Genomic DNA, 22,222 nt, shown 5'->3' on the forward strand with positions numbered 1-22,222 from the left:
ATCCCCATATTATAATTAAGGCTGACTTACCCGTATAGAACATAAGCTACTTGAGAGCAGGGAACTGGTTTAGTTTCTTGCTAGATCATCAATGATTAGAAAAATCCCTGAGAGCAGGGACTCTGCATTTGTGTTGAATGAATGAATGAATGAATGCACTTTTTTCGATGCAAATAAATAAGTTACTGCAATGCAAGGGCTCACAGATTAGCAGGTAACAGATTCTACTTTTATTCCCACATTTTATATCTCAGGCAACATGAGCTAAATAGATCCACCTTAGCAGTGAAAAAAGGTTTTCATGAAGTTTTTCTAAGCCATGAAAATGGAAGATTCACTCTCAAATGCTCCATTCTACTCCCAATGAAAAATAACACTTATTTGTCAGGTAGAAAAACTTACGTGAGTAATGACAATCTGAAAAACAGGGACTAAAAGACAAGTAGGAAATTTATCTTTCTCACATAATAGCAAGTCCAGAGGCTGCAGTTTGGGATGTGGCAGGTCCTCTGAGAAGTCCATTCCGCCTACTCTACCTCCATCAGCACTCAGCCTTCCTTCTCCTTGAGGAGAATGCAGATGGCTGGTGTACGACTGAGCAGGGTATAGGATGAGGGGCAAAACCATTTTCATTTTTAGGCTTTGTCTTGTTTACCCGAAAGCAATATTTCCATATTTTTTTCCAAAGAATATTAATTCAGTTAAAAGGCTACTGTAATTATAATGAAGAACGGGGATTTTCAAATTTCATATTCACACATCAAAAACAGAGGAAGAGAAAGAAACAGTAAGTTAGAAAGCCAGGAACAGTGGCTCATGCCTGTAGTCCCAGCACTTTGGGAGGCTGAGTTTGGAGGATGGTTTGAGCTTGAGCACAGGAGTTCAAGACCAGCTTGAGCAACATAGTGAGACCTCATCTCTACATAAAAATTAAAAAGTTAGCCAGCTGTAGTGGCACACACCTGTGGTCCCAGGTACTCGGGAGGCTGAGGTGGGAGGATCATTTGAGCCCAGGAGGTTGAGGCTACAACAAACGGTGATCACACTACTGCACTGCAGCTGGGGCTGGACAGAGGGACACCCTTTCTCAACCAACAGCAGCAAAATCCACAAACATGCTGCATACCTGTTACCAATTATATCAATGACAACGTAGTCACCATAATTTTGGGAAGAGCCAGATTATATCAACTGACTTTGTTCTTTATCCTGAGAGTCTAATATTCTATGTAACCTATGGCCTGTTTTTAGGTGTTCGAAATGAAAGACAAAAATTATCAAACTGTCCTTAGTGTTTTTTTTTTTTAACTTACAGATTTACTTCTATTGAGCTCTATTTGTATCTAAATGAAAATATTTCTCCGAGTTTTAATATATTCTAATTCTACTATCAAAGTAGGAAAATGAAAGAATTTGAGATTTTTAAAAAAATGCATGCCCTCTTACCTTAAAGTGAGAGATGTATACACTTCCAAATGTATTTTCATATTAGACTACAACTTAAAGGTAATCTAACTGTTATATCATAACTCGGGAATTTTCAGAGGGAGCCTGTATTTCCAATGAAGCATTAAAGACCTTAACAGGATTTCCTCGGGTACATAGAATATACTCAATTGGGGTGAACTTTTAAAATGTTTAAGGATATATTTGTTCCAAAAAATGAATCATCCCATCTTGTTTTAGTTTTCAATTTTAGTTTCCTTTTTTGTTGTTTTTCCCCATGTAAAATTTTTTTGTCTCTAAAGTCAAAATTATATTACAAATATACGAAAATCCTATTCTGATTTGCCTTCTCGAACTTTTTATTTTTTTAAATAGGTTTCTTGATAGGTATTAATTTTAGATTTTTTTTTTAATCACAAAGAGAATACCATATATGATATTCTATACCTTATTTTTTAGCTATGGTGGCGATCACTCCAATATGACTTTCCCCATTCTTTTTTTTTTTTGAGATGGAGTCTCGCTCCATCGCCCAGGCTGGAGTGCAGTGGCGGGATCTCGGCTCACTGCAACCTCTGCCTCCTGGGTTCAAGTGATTCTCCTGCCTCAGCCTCCAGAGTAGCTGGGATTACAAGAGCACGCCACCATGCCCAGCTAATTTTTGTATTTTTAGTAGAGACGGGGTTTCATCATGTTGGTCAGGTTGGTCTTGAACTCCTGACCTTGTGATCTGCCCGCCTCTGCCTCCCAAAGTGCTGGGATTACAGGCATGAGCCACCGCGCCCAGCCCTGACTTTCCTCACTCTTTTAACAGCTTCACATATATAGCCAACATTCCCCTAATTTCTCAGCCACCTTGCCTCAAGTTAAAACCATGAGACCAGTTTTGTCAAACAGGGTGTAAGTGTAATGTATCACTTTCAGGCCAAACCACTTAAAACTAAGTGTGACCTTCTTGCTCGTTTCCTTTGCAATAATCAGAGGCCTATTTTTGAGATGCAGAAACCATAATATGGAAGCACCTCCATCTCTGAGTTACCACATAAGCATCAGTTGCCCTACAGGGTCAACTATCCCAGTGGTGCAATTGACAGAAAAGACTCATTTTATACAGTAAGCTTCTGGGATTTAACAAAAAATGGTTTTGTGTCTCCAGGCACGACAGGACATGCCATTCCTTACAAGATTTTTAAAAGCAAAGCCTAGACAGCTTTAGCAATACCCTCTTTCTTTATAAACTGTTAGAGATCTAGGCCTGAAGTGCAAGGAAAGGACAATAAAATCTGTCTTTCTACATCATTTCCTCCTCAGTGATGCTCATCAATTGCTATAAATCACTGTGTCACGTTTCCACTGCCAATTTTTTTAGATATTCACAATACCTCCTCCAAACCTCAGCCTATCCTGTGTCTTAGTCCATTTTTTGTTGCTGTAACAGAAAACCTGACCTGGGTAATTTATATGTATGTATATAATTTATGTATGTTTACATATATAATTTATTTCTTCCAGTTCTAGAGGCTGGGAAGTCCAAGGCGGAGGGGCCACATGTGGTGAGGCCCTTCTTGCTGCATCATAACAGAAGTCATCACATGGTGAGAGAGAGGAAACATGCCAGCTCAGCTCTCTTTTCCTCTTCTTCTAAGGCTACTAATCCCAACATAGGGATCCGCCCCCATAACTTCATCTATCCCTAATTACCTCCCAAAGGCTCCCACCTCTGAATACCATCAACATATGGATTTGAGGATTAAATTTCCAACGTGAACTTTTGGGGAATACATTCAAACACAGCACCGAGTCACCATTTTCTAAAAGAGTAATACCGCAGCTACCCAAAATCACTGAACAAAGACGTTAGGCACCATTTGCATTCCCTCTCAAAGTTTCTAAAACCATTTCTAGTTTTGAGGTCAATATGTCTCAGCTACTTTTCTATACTGCAATATCCTTTGTCCACTTAACACTACCACCACTGCAATCTGGTGCTCAGAACTGTTTTCCAGAAGGCTTTTCCTGTATGGTTCTTGCTAAACTTTGCCAATGAGAAAAACCTGCATGGGATGGGCACAGTGGCTCACAGCTGTAATCCCAGCACTATGGGAGGCCTAGGTGGGTGGATTGCTTGAGGTCAGGAGTTCAAAACCAGCCTGGGCAACATGGCGAAAACCTGTCTCTACCAAAAATACAAAAATTAGCCCATTTCTTAACCTAGTCTCAAAACAAATAAATATAAATAAAAAATTTAAAAAATTTAAAATGCTGTTTAAAGGAAAACCTGAATGGAATAGGAAAGGCAGAAGTGAAGCACTAAGCCATTAATCTCAGATGAATACTGCACAGACTTCACCATCTCTAATCCCAATCAAGCAGCCAGAAGCAGTAACTTCTAAGACATCTCCATGAGCTATGGTTTCTCACTGAAGCTGCCAGTGACTATTTTTCTTTGATATTCCTACTGGAGTCTTCCACACATTTTACTGCTCAAGCACCTCCAATATTCTTAACTTATATAACTATTCTTATTCTTGAAATAATTGTATACATTTTTCTAAACACAGACTGATACAAACATTCAGAATAAAGCTAATTCCATGTTTTCAAAGTTTATTCATCACAACCTGCATTACTGTATTGGTCCTGAGTCTCACTCTGTCACTCAGACTGAGTGCAGTGTCAGTCGTGGCTCACTGCAACCTCAACCTCCCTGGCTCAAGCCATCCTTTCCCCTTAACCTCCCAAGTAGCTGGGACTACAGGTGCATGCCATGACACCCAGCTAATTTTTTATTTTTTGGTAGAGATGAGGTCTCACTATGTTGCCCAGGCTGGTCTCGAACTCCTGGACACAGGTGATCCTCCCTCTTGGGCCTCCCAAAGTGCTGAGACTACAGGTATGAGCCAAAGAACCTTGCCAACTTTGCCGAAATTAAAAATGCTATTAAGAAAGTGGAAAAACAGGACGCAGAAGTGGAAAAAGTATTTGCAAATTATATATGTCATAAGGGTGTAGTATTCAGAATATAAAATAACTCTTACAACTCAACCAAAAACACAATCTGATTTTTAAAATATTAAAAGACATTTTTGAGTAGACATTTCTCCAATGAAGATACACATGGCTATATAGCATATGAACAGATACTCAACATTCATCATTAAGAAAATCCAACCACAATGAAATATCACTTGTAAGTGACTAGAAGGGTATATACTATTACTACTGCTAACCCAACAACTACAAACATCAATAATCGATAGGAAGTGCAGAAAATGAACAATGGAACATTGCTGATAGAAAAGTAAAATGGTGCAGGTGCCTTCGAAAACAGTTTGGCAGATCCACAAAAAGATAATCACCAATAATTACCATATGACCCAGAAATTTCATGTTTACAAACATACCCAAGAGAAGTGAAACCATGTATCTGCAAAAACATTTTGTAGAAAGTTGTTCATAGCAGCATATTCCATAATAGCCTAATTTCTTTCTTTCGTTTTTTTTTTTTTTTTTTTTTTTTTTTTTGAGTCTTGCTGTGTCACCCAGGCTGGAGTGCAGTGGCGCGATCTCGGCTCACTGCAAGCTCTGCCTCCCAGGTTCACGCCATTCTCCTGCCTCAGCCTCCCGAGTAGCTGGGACTACAGGTGCCCGCCACCAGGCAGGTTAATATTTTGTATTTTTAGTAGAGACGGGGTTTCACCGTGTTAGCCAGGACAGTCTCGATCTCCTGACCTCGTGATCTGCCCATCTCGGCCTCCCAAAGTGCTGGGATTACAGGCATGAGCCACTGCACCTGGCCCATAATAGCTTAATTTCAAAGAGTAGAAAGAGTTCAAATCTCCATCAAACAATGAATCAATAGACAAACTGTAGAATATTATTCAGCAACACAAAGTGATGAGGTACTAGGCTGGGTATGGTGGTTCACACCTGTAATCCCAGCACTTTGGGAGGCCTAGGCAGGCAGATCACTTGAGGTCAGGAATTCAAGATCAGCCTGGCCAATATGGTGAAACCTTGTGTCTATTAAAAATACAAAAATTAGCCAGGCATGGTGGTGCATGCCTGTAGTCCCAGCTACTCGAGAAGATGAGGCAGGAGAATCACTTGAGCCTGGGAGGTGGAGGTTGCAGTGAGCTGAGATTGCTCCACTGCACTCCAGAATGGGCACCAGAGTTAGCCTCTATCTCAAATAAATAAATAAATAAATAAATAAATAAATAAATAAATAAACAGATGAACGAATGAATGAATGAAGTTATGAGGTACTAACAAGTGTTAATTTTGGGTGGGGGTGTTTTTTATAGAGACAAAGTTTGCCCAGGCTGGTCTCGAGTTCCTGGGTTTAAGCGATCTGCCCATCTTGGCCTTCCAAAGTGTTAGAATCACAAACATAAGCTACTGTGCCTGGCCTAGAAATTGATTTTTTTTTTTTTTTTTTGGACAGGGCTTTGCTCTGTCACCTAGGCTGGAGTGCAGTGGCATGATCCTAGCTCACTGTAACCTCCAACTCCTGAGCTCAATGAATTCTCCTGCTTCAGCCTCCTGAGTAGCTGGGACTATAGAAATGTGCCACCATGCCCAACTAATTTTTAAATTTTGTAGAGACAGGGTCTTGCCATGTTGCCTATGCTAGTCTCAAATTCCTGGGCTCAAGCAAGCCTCTCGCCTGGGCCTCTCAAAGTGCTGACATTACAGATGTCAGCCTCCATGCCCAGCTGGCTAGTGGGATATTTAAACCACAGATGAGTACTCACTCCAGCCCTACCAGATAAACATCATAACACCCCAAGTCAGTCATCTTTCACTGCCTTCTCTAGCCACCAGCTTGGGAAGTCTACCCTGTTCTCTCCAGAAAGCCTTTTGAAATAAACATTCTTATAATACTTTGATGTAGAGTAGCACTGATCCTGAAATCTAAACCAAACTTTGCATGGGGTTCCCTCCTGTTCTAGTGGAGTGGTGACAAGTGCAAATCAGTAAAAAAAAAATGTTAAATACATGAGGTTTCTAGTTTATTTTTTTTAAAAATTCCATTGTCTATGTTCATTATTAAGAGGAAACTCATGAACACTGATTTTTTTCAAATTATTTCATGGAGTGCTCCAAGTACAAAAAAAGAAGTTGTGTTATTATTTCAGAAATTTTATTTACTAATAATTTTCATATGCTTACATTTGTATTTTCCTCTCATGTAAAAGAAGGTACAAGCCATTCTTGCAAAGGCATGCAGAAAGTTATGTAGAAAAAAGGCATGTAGAAATATGAACGCACAGTGCACATTCATGAATGGGAAGGCAGGTTTCAGGGGGTCTGATATTGTACCACTATGGCATGGCATTTGCATTACAGCCATAGAAGACACCTGGGGCAGAGTGTGGAGAAAATATTTCAAGTGCAAATTATGAATATGTATTTCTCAAATTGTATACTGTTTGAACATAACATGGATAGAAATTGTTATAGATGACATTCAACCTTGAGAGTCTAATGATGTATTATAGTGTTTAAGTGTCCCAATGAGGTGGGATATGCTTGGGTTGACAGAAGGCACATGATTTATTCAGCGTTACTAAAAATAATTATATTTTACTAAGACATGAGAAGTATAATATATTCTAAATAAAAGAGTATCAAATGCAATCTCAGGGGCCAAATGTGAATCCCTTATAAGAACACTCTACTCTGGTTCTTTTGCTGGACTGTCCTCTATGGTAACCATTCTCTCTTCAGTTTCCAAAAAGAAGACCTACGTTCAATAATCTGTGATATGCAACAGTTACTACCTTTCAAAAGAGAGGTGATCATCATTCCCCCTCCATTTCTTTCTACCACATATGCAGTCTCTAGTGACTGACCATTTTACTTCCATGAAATCTCTCAATGTCCCGTCCTACTCTTCTTGTTTCATGGTCATCTTGTAGTGTAACCTATCTTTCCTATAATCGACAAAGGTCCCCAGTCATATCAACAATTCTAAGGGGTCCTGACCACATAAAGCATATGTTAGACAATAGTTTTACCTCTCTTCTGTCACAAACCCCCATGCTCTTATAGGATATTGTGTATTAGTGTTCTTGGCTGGGCACAGTGGCTCACGCCTGTAATCCCAGCACTTTGGGAGCCAAGGCGGATGGATCACCTGAGGTCAGGAATTCAAGATCAGCCTGACCAACATGGCAAAACCCCATGTCTACTAAAAATACAAAGAAAACAAAACAAGGCCGGGCGCGGTGGCTCAAGCCTGTAATCCCAGCACTTTGGGAGGCCGAGACGGGCGGATCACGAGGTCAGGAGATCGAGACCATCCTGGCTAACACGGTGAAACCCCATCTCTACTAAAAAATACAAAAAACTAGCCGGGCGAGGTGGCGGGCGCCTGTAGTCCCAGCTACTCGGGAGACTGAGGCAGGAGAATGGCGTGAACCCGGGAGGCGGAGCTTGCAGTGAGCTGAGATCCGGCCACTGCACTCCAGCCTGGGCGACAGAGCGAGACTCCGTCTCAAAAAAAAAAAAAAAAAAAAAAAAAGAAAACAAAACAAAAAACTAGCCAGGCATTATGGCACATGCCTGTAATCCCAGCTACTCGTGAGGCTGAGGCAGGAGAATCGCTTGAACCCGGGAGGCAGAGGTTGCAGTGAGCTGAGATCGTGCCACTGTACTCCAGCAACACAGCAAGACTCTGTTTCCAAAAAAAAAAAAAAAAAAAAAAAATTAGTGTTCTTGCTTTTTCCTGGTTTCAATAATATATATAAGCCACACCTTTGGAAGTAGTCCCTTCCATCTTACATCCATTCCTTGAGACAAACATGATAAATGAAAAGCATGCCATGAAGATTTAACATCAACATATTTCAAATTTCAAGGTGTAAATTCATCAATAAACAATATGAAATAACTGAATAAAAAATTAACACTGAAGAGTTACATCTTTCCACAGATGTCCTTGCTCCTCTGACACACACCATCTTATGAGTTTGTGACTTTTTAAAATTGTCTGTGAATTTAACATCAATCACTTAATCTTCAAGAAGGAATAAAGACTTAGTTCCCTCTATCCTGAATTTTTGTATGACAAAATGCTTTCGTATAAGGATGAATTTCCATTGAGAAATTTAAAATAATTTATCACCTTCATTTGTAATGTTTCTCTCCAAAATGAATGGTGTATTCTGAAGTCAGAACATTGCTTAAAGGACTTGCCACATTTGTATGGTTTCCATCCTGAATGTATTCTGTTATATCCATAATAGGGTAAATATTTTTATAAAGCTGTTCACATTCATTATATTTGTAAGGCTTCTCCACAGTAAGAATTCTGTGAGTTCCACAAGGTTGAACTTTGGATAAGCCTTGCCATACACGTTATCTTTGTGTGGTTTATCTCAAAGATGTATATTCTGGTATCAAGTAAGGTACAAGCCATAGCTAAAGGCTTTAGCACATTTTCATTTTATATGGTTTCTTTTCACAGTGGAACCCCTGATGCTAAGTACAGCTTGAATACTTATTTAATTTTTATCTCATTATATTTGATACATTTTTCTGTATTATAAATTTTTTGATGATCCCCAAGGTTTGAACTTTGGAATAAAGCATTACCATGTATATTATGTTTACAATGTTTCTTTTCAATGTGTATTTTCTGATGTCTAGTAAGGTTTGCAAATTGGGTAAAAGCTTTGCCACATTCAGTACATTTGTAAGGTTTCTCTCCAGTATGGATTTTCTTATGCTGAGTAAGATTTGAACGTTCAGTAAAGGCTTTGCCGCATTCAGTACATTTGTAAGGTTTCTCTCCAGTATGAGTTCTCTGATGACCCCAAAGGTGTGAACGTTTGATAAAAGCTTTATCACATTTATTACATTTGTAAGGTTTTTCTCCAGTGTGAATTCTCTGATGTTCCACAAGACTTGAACTTTGGATAAAAGCCTTGCCACACACATGACATTTGTGTGGTTTCTCTCCAGGATGTATATTCTGATGTCTAGTGAGATGTGAGCACTGCTTAAAAGCTTTGCCACACTCATTACATATGTAAGGCTTCTCTCCAGTATGGATTCTCTTATGTTGGGTAAGGCTGGAACGCTCAGCAAAGGCTTTGTCACATTCACTACATTTGTAAGGCTTCTCTCCAGTATGAATTCTTTCATGACCCCAAAGATGTGAACGCTGGATAAATGCCTTACCACATTCATTACATTTGTAAGGTTTCTCTCCAGTATGCATTCTCTGATGACTTGCAAGATTTGAATTTTGACTACAGACCTTGCCACATATATTACATTGATATGGTTTCTCTCCTGTATGGACTCTCTGATGCCTAGTGAGGTTTGAACACTGGTTAAAGGCTTTGCCACACTCCTTACATTGGTAAGGTCTCTGTCCAGAATGAATTCTCTGATGATTAGTGAGGTTCGAACTTTTGCTAAAAGCCTTTCCACAGTCATTACATTTGTATGATTTTTCTCTAATGTGTGTTCTCCCATACTGTGTATGTAACAAAGGGTATTTCAAAATCTTCCTATATTTATTACAAATGTTTTTGACACAAGGAGGAAGTGGTGAAACTGAGGAACTATTGATAGACTTCTCAACTGGATTACATTCATACATTTTCTCCCCAGTTTGAAATCTCTGTCGTTCAGTCAGCTGTGCCTGTAAGCTTAATCCAATTCTATTTTCAAAACATTTCACGTATTTGTTTCCAACATACCTTATGTTATTTTTCAGTTTTAACAAATTCCTTATAAATGGCGTGTCATGTATGAAATATTGGTATGCACTATCTCTTATAGAAACACTCTGCTTTAAAGAGAAATGTATTGAGGATTTATTATGTTGTTGATCTTTTCTGGGAGTGAGATTTTTGTTAGACGTCAAAGGCGTTCCTTTGTAATTTTTTGCATCATAGTCCCACAGGCTGTCAAACTTAGACATATTTTCCCAGACTTCCTTGAGGTCAAAATTGTTGATGCCATGGCTTTCCTTTCTTTCTAATATCACCAGATGGTATAATTCCTCTTTATTGTTTTCCTTTGGTGATAATCCCTTGCTTGTAAATCCAACAGAAATATCTGAAAGAGATAAAAAACCACAGGCTTTCCATCAAATAGAGTTGCAAGGTAAATATTTTATTAAAATACATAATATTACAAGAAAACTAAGATTTACAACGAACAGAGTTATGAAGCTTCTCAATCATCTTTAAACGTTTAAGAACACAAAGGGACAAGCTGTCCTCAATAAAGTAACATAGTAACAAAACGTGCAACAAATTACTTTAAGCACAGTTTAAATTCCCTATAGCTGAAACACTCATACTATGTAAATCCACATAAACCCTGAGAGAAGAGGTATTTTTCCACCACCACTCCAAGGAACACGTAAACTGGCATAGCTATATTGTAGTCTCATATTAGAAGATAAATAAATAGTAATGCATTATTTAGTACATAAGTATTATACACAAATAAAAGGTAAGGCACAGCTCAAACTTATCTAATAAAAATATTTAAAAATGGCAATTCATAATTGCAAAAAAAACACTGCAAGGAAAAATTAGGAAGAATTTAATAAAATTTTGAATATTTACAAATTGCAAATATGAATACTTGTTATAAAACTACTATACCCATGTAGAATGTGCATTTTGTAGCATTAACAAAATTTGTGCATGGTGGTTATATTGCATAATATATACTGAAAAACCATCATCTGTAAATCATCATAAAAACAAATAAAGGCCAGGCGCAGTGGCTCACGCCTGTAATCCCAGCACTTTGGGAGGCCAAGACAGGCAGATCACGAGGTCAGGAGATCGAGACCATCCTGGCTAACACGATGAAACCCCGTCTCTACTAAAAAAATACAAAAAATTAGCCGGGCGTGGTGGCAGGCGCCTGTAGTCCCAGCTACTTGGGAGGCTGAGGCGGGAGAATGGCATGAACCCAGGAGGCGGAGCTTGCAGTGGGCCGAGATCGCGCCACTGCACTCCAGCCTGGGCAACAGAGCAAGACTCTGTCTCAAAAAAAACAAACATGGCCGGGCGCGGTGGCTCAAGCCTGTAATCCCAGCACTTTGGGAGGCCGAGGCGGGCGGATCACAAGGTCAGGAGATCGAGACCACAGTGAAACCCCGTCTCTACTAAAAAAAAAAAAATACAAAAATTAGCCGGGCGCGGTGGCGGGCGCCTATAGTCCCAGCTACTCAGGAGGCTGAGGCAGGAGAATGGCGTAAACCCAGGAGGCGGAGCTTGCAGTGAGCCGAGATCGCGCCACTGCACTCCAGCCTGGGCAACAGCGTGAGACTCCGTCTCAAAAAAAAAAAAAAAAAACAAACAAACAAAAAACAAAACACTTTTTAGTAACCTGTGAAAATCTAACAGGCAGGTTAATAACCACAATTACACACAATTGTCAGTGAAATTCTAAAGAATTATTGCTTATGACCTACAGAAAAAACAGAAGGAACACACAACAGGAAAAATAATATGTTGAGAATCACTAAATTTTGAAATATCAGCTTCAGGTAAATGCACATTATTATAAAGATGAAGAATTAGGAGGGGAGTCTGAAATAATTTCACGCCTGCAGTTATATCATAGCAGTATACAGAGAAACTCCCGGACTAGGAAATGTCATCTAGTTTTCCAGTTCTATGGCCAAAAAAATATATATGTATAATGAAAGCTATGTGCTTTAACATTTTATTATGTAGCGTCACAGAAAATGTTGATATGAAAAAAATTACAAAAAATAAAACATGTAAGATAATGCAGGCAAAGGTCAATCTCATAAGAAACATGACAGACACTTGACATATCTTATTAATAAAGGTAACTTTTCAAAGCATACTAAATGCTATGCAAGTTATGAAGGTCTCTAACAGCATTAATTGATTTAAATCCTCTTGAGGTAAATTATTACACCTTTTCATACCACAACAAAGGGCTGAAGAGGTTTACATATCTATCCCTCACTCACACAGAAAACAAATATGAGAGGCAGAATCTGAACCTGCCTGTGCAGCCTAAGATGCCATGTTCACAGCACTAAGCACCACTGCCCACCCAGGGCAGGACAGATTATAAGTCACAGCAAGTACCAGGAATGTAGGAAGCAATGTTTCAAGGCAGATATGGGACTTGAGCTGTGTCACCTATAGTGTGACAGCACCACTGCTCTCAGATAGCATGAGTCACCTTGTCTTGCACATGTTGTTTAGACAGTGACCAGATCATGTTGCTGTCCTGCGTAAGCTGTCCTGTGTATAAGCATTCTTTACACAGTGTGTGCAATGAAGTGTATAAAGTCATTCTTTACACAGTGTGTGCAATGAAGGGATGTTATTCAGTGCTAAAAAGAAATGAGCTATCAAGGTATAAAAAGACATGGAAGAAATTTAAATGCACATTATTAAGTGAAAGAAGCCAATCTGACAAGGCCATATACCATATGGTTCCAACTATATGACATTCTGGAAAAGGCAAATCTGTGGAGACAGTAAAGAGATCAGTGGTTGCCAGGTGCCAGGGGGAGGGAGAGGTGAACAGACAGAGCACAGATTCTTTTTAAATTATTATTATTGTAATACTTTAAGTACTAGGGTACATGTGCACAACGTGCAGGTTTGTTACATATGTATACATGTGCCATGTTGGTGTGCTGCACCCACTAACTCATCATTTACATTAGGTATATCTCCTAATGCTATCCCTTCCCTCTCCCCCCTCCCCACAATAGGCCCTGGTGCATATTTCCCTTCCTGTGTCCAAGTGATCTCATTGTTCAATTCCCACCTATGAGTGAGAACATGTGGTGTTTGGTTTTCTGTTCTTGCAACAGTTTGCTGAGAATAATGGTTTCCAGCTGCATCCATGCCCTCACAAAGGACACGAACTCATCCTTTTTTATGGCTGCATAGTATTCCATGGTGTATATGTGCCAGATTTTCTTAATCCAGTCTGTCACTGATGGACATCTGGGTTGATTCCAAGTCTTTGCTATTGTGAATAGTGCTGCAATAAACATATGTGTGCATGTGTCTTTACAGCAGCATGATTTATAATCCTTTGGGTATATACCCATTAATGGGATGGCTGGGTCAAATGGTATTTCTAGTTCCAGATCCTTGAGGAATTGCCACACTGTTTTCCACAATGGTTGAACTAGTTTACAGTCCCACCAACAGTGTAAAAGTGTTCCTATTTCTCCACATCCTCTCCAGCACCTGTTGTTTCCTGATTTTTTAATGATTGCCATTCTAACTGGTGTGAGATGGTATCTCATTGTGGTTTTGATTTGCATTTCTCTGATGGTGAGTGATGATGAGCATTTTTTCATGTGTCTGTTGGCTGCATAAATGTCTTCTTCTGAGAATTGTCTGTTCATATCCTTTGCCCACTTTTTGATGGGGCTGTTTTTTTCTTGTAAATTTGTTTGAGGTCTTTGTAGGTTCTGGATATTAGCCCTTTGTCAGATGAGTAGATTGCAAAAATTTTATCCCATTCTGTTGGTTGCCTGTTCACTCTGATCGTAGTTTCTTTTGCTGTGCAGAAGCTCTTTAGTTTCATTAGATCCCATTTGACAATTTTGGCTTTTGTTGCCGTTGCTTTTGGTGTTTTAGACATGAAGTCCTTGCCCATGCCTATGTCCTGAATGGTATTACCTAGGTTTTCTTCTAGGGTTTTTATGGTTTTAGGTCTAACATTTAAGTCTCTAATCCATCTTGAATTAATTTTCGTATAAGGAGTAAGGAAAGGATCCAGTTTCAGCTTTCTACTTATGGTTAGCCATTTTTCCCAGAACCATTTATTAAATAGGGACCCTTTTCCCCGTTTCTTGTTTTTGTCAAAGATCAGATGGTTATAGATGTGTGGTATTGTTTCTGAGGGCTCTGTTCTGTTCCATTGGTCTATATCTCTGTTTTGGTACCAGTACCATGCTGTTTTGGTTACTGTAGCCTTGTAGTATAGTTTGAAATCAGGTGGCGTGATGCCTCCAGCTTTGTTCTTTTGGCTTAGGATTGTCTCGGCAATGCGGAGTCTTTTTTGGTTCCATATGAACTTTAAAGCAGTTTTTTCCAATTCTGTGAAGAAAGTCATTGGTAGCTTAATGGGGATGGCATTGAATCTATAAATTACCTTGGGCAGTATGGCCATTTTCATATTGATTCTTCCTATCCATAAGCATGGTATGTTCTTCCATTTGCTTATGTCCTCTTTTATTTCACTGAGCAGTGGTTTGTAGTTCTCCTTGAAGAGGTCCTTTACATCCCTTGTAAGTTGGATTCCTAGGTATTCTATTCTCTTTGAAGCTATTGTGAATAGTTCATTCATTCATGATTTGGCTCTCTGTCTGTTACTTATGTATAACAATGCTTGTGATTTTTGCACATTGATTTTGTATCCTGAGACTTTGCTGAAGTTGCTTATCAGCTTAAGGAGATTTTGGGCTGAGACGATGGGGTTTTCTAAATATGCAATCATGTCATCTGCAAACAGGGACAATTTAACTTCTTCTTTTCCTAACTACGATGGGGTTTTCTAAATATGCAATCATGTCATCTGCAAACAGGGACAATTTAACTTCTTCTTTTCCTAACTGAATACCCTTTATTTTTCTCTTGCCTGATTGCCCTAGCCAGAACTTCCAACACTATGTTGAATAGGAGTGGTGAGAGAGGGCATCCCTGTCTTGTGCCAGTTTTCAAAGGGAATGCTTCCAGTTCTTGCACATTCAGTGTGATATTGGCTGCGGGTTTGTCATAAACAGCTCTTATTATTTTGAGATATGTTCCATCAATACCGAATTTATTGAGAGTTTTTAGCATGAAGGGCTGTTGAATTTTGTCAAAGGCCTTTTCTGCATCTATTGAGATAATCATATGGTTTTTGTCTTTGGTTCTGTTTATATGATGGATTACGTTTATTGATTTGCATATGTTGAACCAGCCTTGCATCCCAGGGATGAAGCCCACTTGATCATGGTGGATAAGCTTTTTGATGTGCTGCTGATTCGGTTTGCCAGTATTCTATTGAGGATTTTTGCATCAATATTCATCAGGGATATTGGTCTAAAATTATCTTTTTTTGTTTTGTCTCTGCCAGGCTTTGGTATCAGGATGATGTTGGCCTCATAAAATGAGTTAGGGAGGATTCCCTCTTTTTCTATTGATTGGAGTAGTTTCAGAAGGAATGGTACCAGCTCCTCCTTGTACCTCTGGTAGAATTTGGCTGTGAATCCGTCTGGACCTGGACTTTTTTTGGTTGGTAGGCTATTAATTATTGCCTCAATTTCAGAGCCTGCTATTGGTCTATTCAGGGATTCAACTTCTTCCTGGTTTAGTCTTGGGAGAGTGTAAGTGTCCAGGAAATTATCCATTTCTTCTAGGTTTTCTAGTTTATTTGCGTAGAGGTGTTTATAGTATTCTCTGATGGTAGTTTGTATTTCTGTGGGGTCTTGGTGATATCCTCTATCATTTTTTATTGCATCTATTTGATTCTTCTCTCTTTTCTTCTTTATTAGTCTTGCTAGTGGTCTATCAATTTTGTTGATCTTTTCAAAAAACAAGCTCCTGGATTCATTGATTTTTTGGAGGGTTTTTTGTGTCTCTATCTCCTTCAGTTCTGCTCTGATCTTAGTTATTTCTTGCCTTCTGCTAGCTTTTGAATGTGTTTGCTCTTGCTTCTCTAGTTCTTTTAATTGTGATGTTAGGGTGTCAATTTTAGATCTTTCTGGCTTTCTCTTGTGGGCATTTAGTGCTATAAATTTCCCTCTACACACTGCTTTAACTGTGTCCCAGGGATTCTGGTATGTTTTATCTTTGTTCTCATTGGTTTCAAAGAACATCTTTATTTCTTCCTTCATTTCGTTATGTACCCAGTAGTCATTCAGGAGCAGGTTGTTCAGTTTCCATGTAGTTGAGCGGTTTTGATTGAGTTTCATAGTCCTGAGTTCTAGTTTGATTGCACTGTGGTCTGAGAGACAGTTTGTTATAATTTCTGTTTTTACATTTGCTGAGGAGTGCTGTACTTCCAACTATGTGGTCAATTTTGGAATAAGTGTGATGTGGTGCCGAGAAGAATGTATATTCTGTTGATTTGGGGTGGAGAGTTCTGTAGATGTCTATTAGGTCTGCTTGGTGCAGAGTTGAGTTCAATTCCTGGATATCCTTGTTAACTTTCTGTCTCGTTGATCTGTCTAATGTTGACAGTGGGGTGTTAAAGTCTCCCATTATTATTGTATGAGCGTCTAAGTCTCTTTGTAAGTCTTTAAGGACTTGCTTTATGAATCTGGGTGCTCCTGTATTGGGTGCATATATATTTAGGATAGTTAGTTCTTCCTGATGAATTGATCCCTTTACCATTATGTAATGGCCTTCTTTGTCTCTTTTGATCTTTGATGGTTTAAAGTCTGTTTTATCAGAGACTAGGATTACAACCCCTGCTTTTTTTTGTTTTCCATTTGCTTGGGAGATCTTCCTCCATCCCTTTATTTTGAGCCTATGTGTGTCTCTGCATGTGAGATGGGTCTCCTGAATACAGCAAACTGATGGGTCTTGACTCTTTATCCAATCTGCCAGTCTGTGTCTTTTAATTGGACCATTTAGTCCATTTACATTTAAGGTTAATATTGTTATGTGTGAACTTGATCCTGTCATTATGATATTAGCTGGTTATTTTGCTCATTAGTTGATGCAGTTTCTTCATAGTGTTGATGGTCTTTACAATTTGGTATGTTTTTGCAGTGACTGGTACTGGTTGTTCCTTTCCATGTTTAGTGCTTCCTTCAGAAGATCTTATAAGGCAGGCCTGGTGGTGACAAAATATCTCAGCATTATCTTGTCTGTAAAGGATTTTATTTCTCCTTCACTTATGAAGCTTAGTTTGGCTGGATATGAAACTCTGGGTTGAAAATTGTTTTCTTTAAGTATGTTGAATATTGGCCCCCACTCTCCTCTGGCTTGTAGGGTTTCTGCCAAGAGATCTGCTGTTGGTCTGATGGGCATTCCTTTGTGGGTAACCCGACCTTTCTCTCTGGCTGCCCTTAACATTTTTTCCTTCATTTAAACTTTGGTGAATCTGACAATTATGTGTCGTGGAGTTGCTCTTCTCGAGGAGTATCTTTGTGGTGTTCTTCGTATTTCCTGAATTTGAATGTTGGCCTGCCTTACTAGGTTGGGGAAGTTCTCCTGGATGATATCCTGCAGAGTGTTTTCCAACTTGGTTCCATTTCCCCCTTCACTTTCAGGCACACCAATCAGATGTAGATTTTGTCTTTTCACATAATCCCATATTTCTTGGAGGGTTTGTTCATTTCTTTTTACTCTTTTTTCTCTACACTTCTCTTCTTGCTTCATTTCATTCATTTGATCTTCAATCACTGATACTCTTTCTTCCAGTTGATCGAGTCGGTTACTGAAGTTTGTGCATTTGTCACGTAATTCTTGTGTCATGGTTTTCATCTCTTATCAGTTCTTTTATGGTCTTCTCCGCATTGATTACTCTAGTTATCCATTCATCCATTCTTTTTTCAAGGTTTTTAGTTTCTTTGCGCCGGGTACGTAGTTCTTCCTTTAGCTCTGAGAAGTTTGATCGACTGAAGCCTTCTTCTCTCAACTCGTCAAAGTCACTCTCCGTTCAACTTTGTTCCATTGCTGGCGACGAGCTGCGTTCCTTTGGAGGGGGAGATGCTCTCTGATTTTTTGAATTTCCAGCTTTTCTGCACTGCTTTTTCCCCATCTTTATGGTTTTATCTGCCTTTCATCTGTGATGATGGTGACATACTGATGGGGTTTTGGTGTGGGTGTCCTTTCTGTTTGTTAGTTTTCCTTCTAACAGTCAGGACCCTCAGCTGCAGGTCTGCTGGAGTTTGCTTGAGGTCCACTTTATATTACTGCTGAGTAACAATCTGAAAAGCCTCCCCTTTAGAAACACACATGTGGCAAAAGCAGAACTGAAGGAATGGCCAAGGGGCTTGAACAAGTAAAGAGACTGACAGTCTTTGAAATTTCAGGGAACCCCAGATACATCTGGGGGGAGCCATTGTTTTCCCATTTTCCTGAAAAGTTCTCGCAGGTATAAGAAATGGGAATAGAAACTGAATAGGTTCTGGAGCCAGGGCTACAAAGGCCCCAGCTCTGATCTGCACAGACTGAAAACCACATATCAGATGAAATTATATACACAAAAAGACAGTCCTTAAAAATAGCCATCTTGGTCCCTCTCAAAACCAAAAGACCAAAATGATCAGAGGGGCCAAACAGAGTATTGCAGGTCATGATAGTACCTTTGCTTTTGTGTCTGCATGAGTTGGGGCATCATGGGAGAGTTGGAGTTCAACATTTTACACATTTGAATAACTGTGTTGGGGGACAGTGGGAGGGGGTGTGGACTTTAATTTGAGAGCTCATAAGAAATAAACTTTTGTTTTCCCACTGATCTTTCCCATTTGCAGAGTTTCCCAAACAATACTCAATGGAGTAGCTTACTCTGTGGCCATCCGAGTGCTTATTTGTGCTCATATTCTGACCTACCTGATTTTTCCACTATTTTCACTTCACTCTCCATAGTCTAGGACTCTTTCCTATGCTCCAAAAATGAAGATAATATTCAGCTCAGGAAAGATTTCAACTTATAAAGAAAAAAGAAACATGGTGTGTTGTGCTTTTCCTGGATACATTCCCAGCCCTTTGTTCAGCTATGAAGAGAGGATATTACAGATGGGTCTGGAAAACGATTTCCCAAAATGATTTAATAAATCAGTCAACTAACTGCCTTCTTCTGAATGCTTAGGGATTATTTTAAATATGCAGACTCTGAAAAAACTACTGACTCAAAGGCACGGGGATAAACCCATGATACCAGATACTTTAAAGTGTTTTCCATAAGGTTTTGTAAGTACTGATGTTCTGGAACCACCACTCATCAAACCTGGTTACGTGCAGAACTTCTGACGAAAGGGGAAGTTTAAAGTCTATATGCCACATTATGAAGCATTTCCACTCTGAATCAAAAAGTTTCAATCTCCCCTTTCAGAACAGGGATCAGATTCAGACAAGCATATTGGGGGCTCCCAAGAGACTCACAAGGAAAAATGTAAAGATGTACAAGAGTGGTTACCGTTTTCTGGAAGGACGTTATCCTCATCCAGAGAGAGCAGGTTCCTGTAGTTCTCCAACATCACGTCCCTGTACAAGGCCCTCTGGGCAGGGTCCAGGTACTCCCACTCCTCTTGAGAGAATTCTATGGCCACATCCTTGAATGTAAACAGTCCCTGAAATAAAAACACACTTCACCAAGTGGACACAGGAAAATTTCTTATTTTCACACAAAATGACAGAAAAGAGGTGTAAATATTCACTTGGCCAGAGTGATGTGACTGATTTATGTGAGTTAATGTAAGCAACTTATATATCCCTGATTTTATTTTAATTGAGATGAAATTCACGTAACATAAAATTAGCTATTTTAGGCTGGGTGCAGTGGCTCACACCTGTAATTTCAGCACTTTGAGAGGCTGAGGCGGGAGGACCTTTTGAGCTCAGGAGTTTGAGACCAGTCTGGGCAACAAAGTGAGACTCCATCTCTACCAAAAATTTTTTAAAAATTAGCTGGGCACAGTGGCATGGGCCTGTGGTCCCCGTTACTCAGGAGGCTGAGGTGGGAGGATCACCTGTGCCTGGGAGGTGGAGACTACAGTAAGCAGTGATCATGCCACTGCACCCCAGTCTGGGCGACAGAGCAAGACTTCACCTCAAAATAAAACAAAAAAATTAGCCATTTTAAAGTATAATTCAGTGGCATTTAGTACATTCACAAAGTTATACACCACCACCTCTGTCTAGTTCAAAAACATTTTTATCATCTCCAAAAGAAATGCCGTACCCATTAAGCAGTCACTCCCCATGTGACTTTAACATAAGATAAGCTTAACCAAACAGGTAAATGACTTGCATGCTGCAAACTATAAAATACTAATGAAGGAAATTAAAGCAGACAAAACAAATAAATGGAAAGATATTCTATGTTCAAGAACTTAGGAAATTAATACTATGAAAATGTCCATATTATTCAAAGCAATCTACAGAGTCAATGCAATACCTATCAAAATCACAGTGGCACTTTTTACAAAAATATAAGAAATAATCCTAAAATTCATATAGAACTATGGCCGGGTGCGGTGGCTCACGCTGTAATCCAAGCACTTTGGGAGGCCAAGGCGGGCAGATCACGAGGTCAGGAGATCGAGACCATCCTGGCAAAACACGGTGAAACCCCGTCTCTATTAAAAAATACAAAAAATTAGCCAGGCGTGGTGGTGGGCGCCTGTAGTCCCAGCTACTCGGGAGGCTGAGGCAGGAGAATGGCGTGAACCTGGGAGGCGGAGCTTGCAGTGAGCCAAGATCGCGCCACTGCACTCTAGCCTGGGCCACACAGTGAGACTCCATCTCAAAAAAAAAAAAATCATATAGAACTATAAAGACCCAAAAGAGCCAAAGCAATTTTCAGCGAGAATATCTAAGCTGGCAGTATCACACTTCCTGATTTCAAAGTGTATTACAAAGGTATGGTAATCAAAACAGTATGGTACTGGCATGAAACAGACACAAAACAAAAGGACTAGAATACAAAGCCAGCAATAAACTCACACATATACAATCAACTGATCTTTGACAAGTGTGTCAAGAATACATAATGGAGAAAAGACACTCTCTTCAGTAAATAGTGCTAGGAAATCTGTACATCAAATGCAAAAGAATGAAACTGGATGCTTATCTTATGCCATAAATAAAAATAAACTCAAAATTGACTAAAGACTCAAGGTAAATTTACTCAATTTACCTTGTGTCTTTAGTTTTACCTGAAATTGTAAAACTCCTAGAAGAAAACACAGGAGAAAATGTTCTTGACATTATCTTGCCAATGATTTCTTGGATATCACACCAAAAGCGCAGGCAAGAAAAGCAAAAATAGACCAGCGGGACTACATCAAACCAAAACACTTGTGCACACCAAAAGAAACAACCAACAAAACGAAAAGGCAACTTATGGAATGGGAAAATATTTGCAAACTATGTATCTGAGAAGGGGTTAATATCCAAAAAATGTAAGGAACTCCTACAATTCAAGAGCCAAAAAAACTAATTACCCAATAAAAAATGGGCAAAAGAGCTGAACAGACATTTTTTCCAAAGAGAACATAAAAATGGCCATTAGGTATATGAAAAGGTGCTCAATATCACTAATCACCAGGAAAATGCAAATCAACAACATAATATGATCTCACATATATCAGGATGACCATTAAAGAAAAAAAAATCGACAAGCAATGTCCAGGATGTGGAGAAAAGGGAACTGTTGTACAATGTTGGTCAGAATATGAATTAGTGCAGCCACTATGGAAACAGTATGGAGGTTCCTCGAAAACTAAAAATAGGCCACCAGCTCACACCTGTAATCCCAGCATTTTGGGAGGCCGAGGTGGGCGGATCACGAGATCAGAAGTTCAAGACCAGCCTGGCCAACATGGTGAAACCCCATCTCTACGAAAAACATAAAATTTAGCTGGGTGTGGTGGTGGGCGCCTGTACTCCCAGCTACTCAGGAGGCTGAGGCAGGAAAATTGCTTGAAACCGGGAGGCAGAGGTTGCAGTGAGCCGAGGTCATGCCACTGCATTCCAGCCTGGGCAACAGAGGAAGACTCCATCTCAGGAAAAAATAAAAATAAAAATAAAAGTAAAAGTAAAAGTAAAACGACTATGATCTAGTA

At 39.4% G+C, this 22,222-nt stretch overlaps 1 protein-coding gene across 6 annotated transcripts in view; it reads right to left on the reverse strand.

Moving 5' to 3' along the window:
• Window positions 1-22,222, reverse strand: part of ZNF677 (zinc finger protein 677) — a 47,385-nt gene that overhangs the window by 16,083 nt on the left and 9,080 nt on the right. For 4 of the 6 annotated variants that reach the window (XM_005590198.5, XM_065535926.2, XM_015441975.4 and 1 more), the window contains exons 4-5: window positions 19,573-19,726; window positions 1,295-10,524 (exon numbers count right to left, since the gene is read on the reverse strand). In XM_005590198.5, coding sequence (XP_005590255.3) covers window positions 8,954-10,524; window positions 19,573-19,726 — 1,725 coding nt within the window. In that variant the 3' untranslated portion in view covers window positions 1,295-8,953. Of the gene's footprint in view, window positions 1-1,294; window positions 10,525-19,572; window positions 19,727-22,222 lie in introns of those variants that run through there. The other 2 variants (XM_074024564.1, XM_074024563.1) reach the window with 1 other exon arrangement.

Source organism: Macaca fascicularis, chromosome 19, assembly GCF_037993035.2.
Source record: "Macaca fascicularis isolate 582-1 chromosome 19, T2T-MFA8v1.1".
Taxonomy (NCBI): Eukaryota; Metazoa; Chordata; class Mammalia; order Primates; family Cercopithecidae; genus Macaca; species Macaca fascicularis.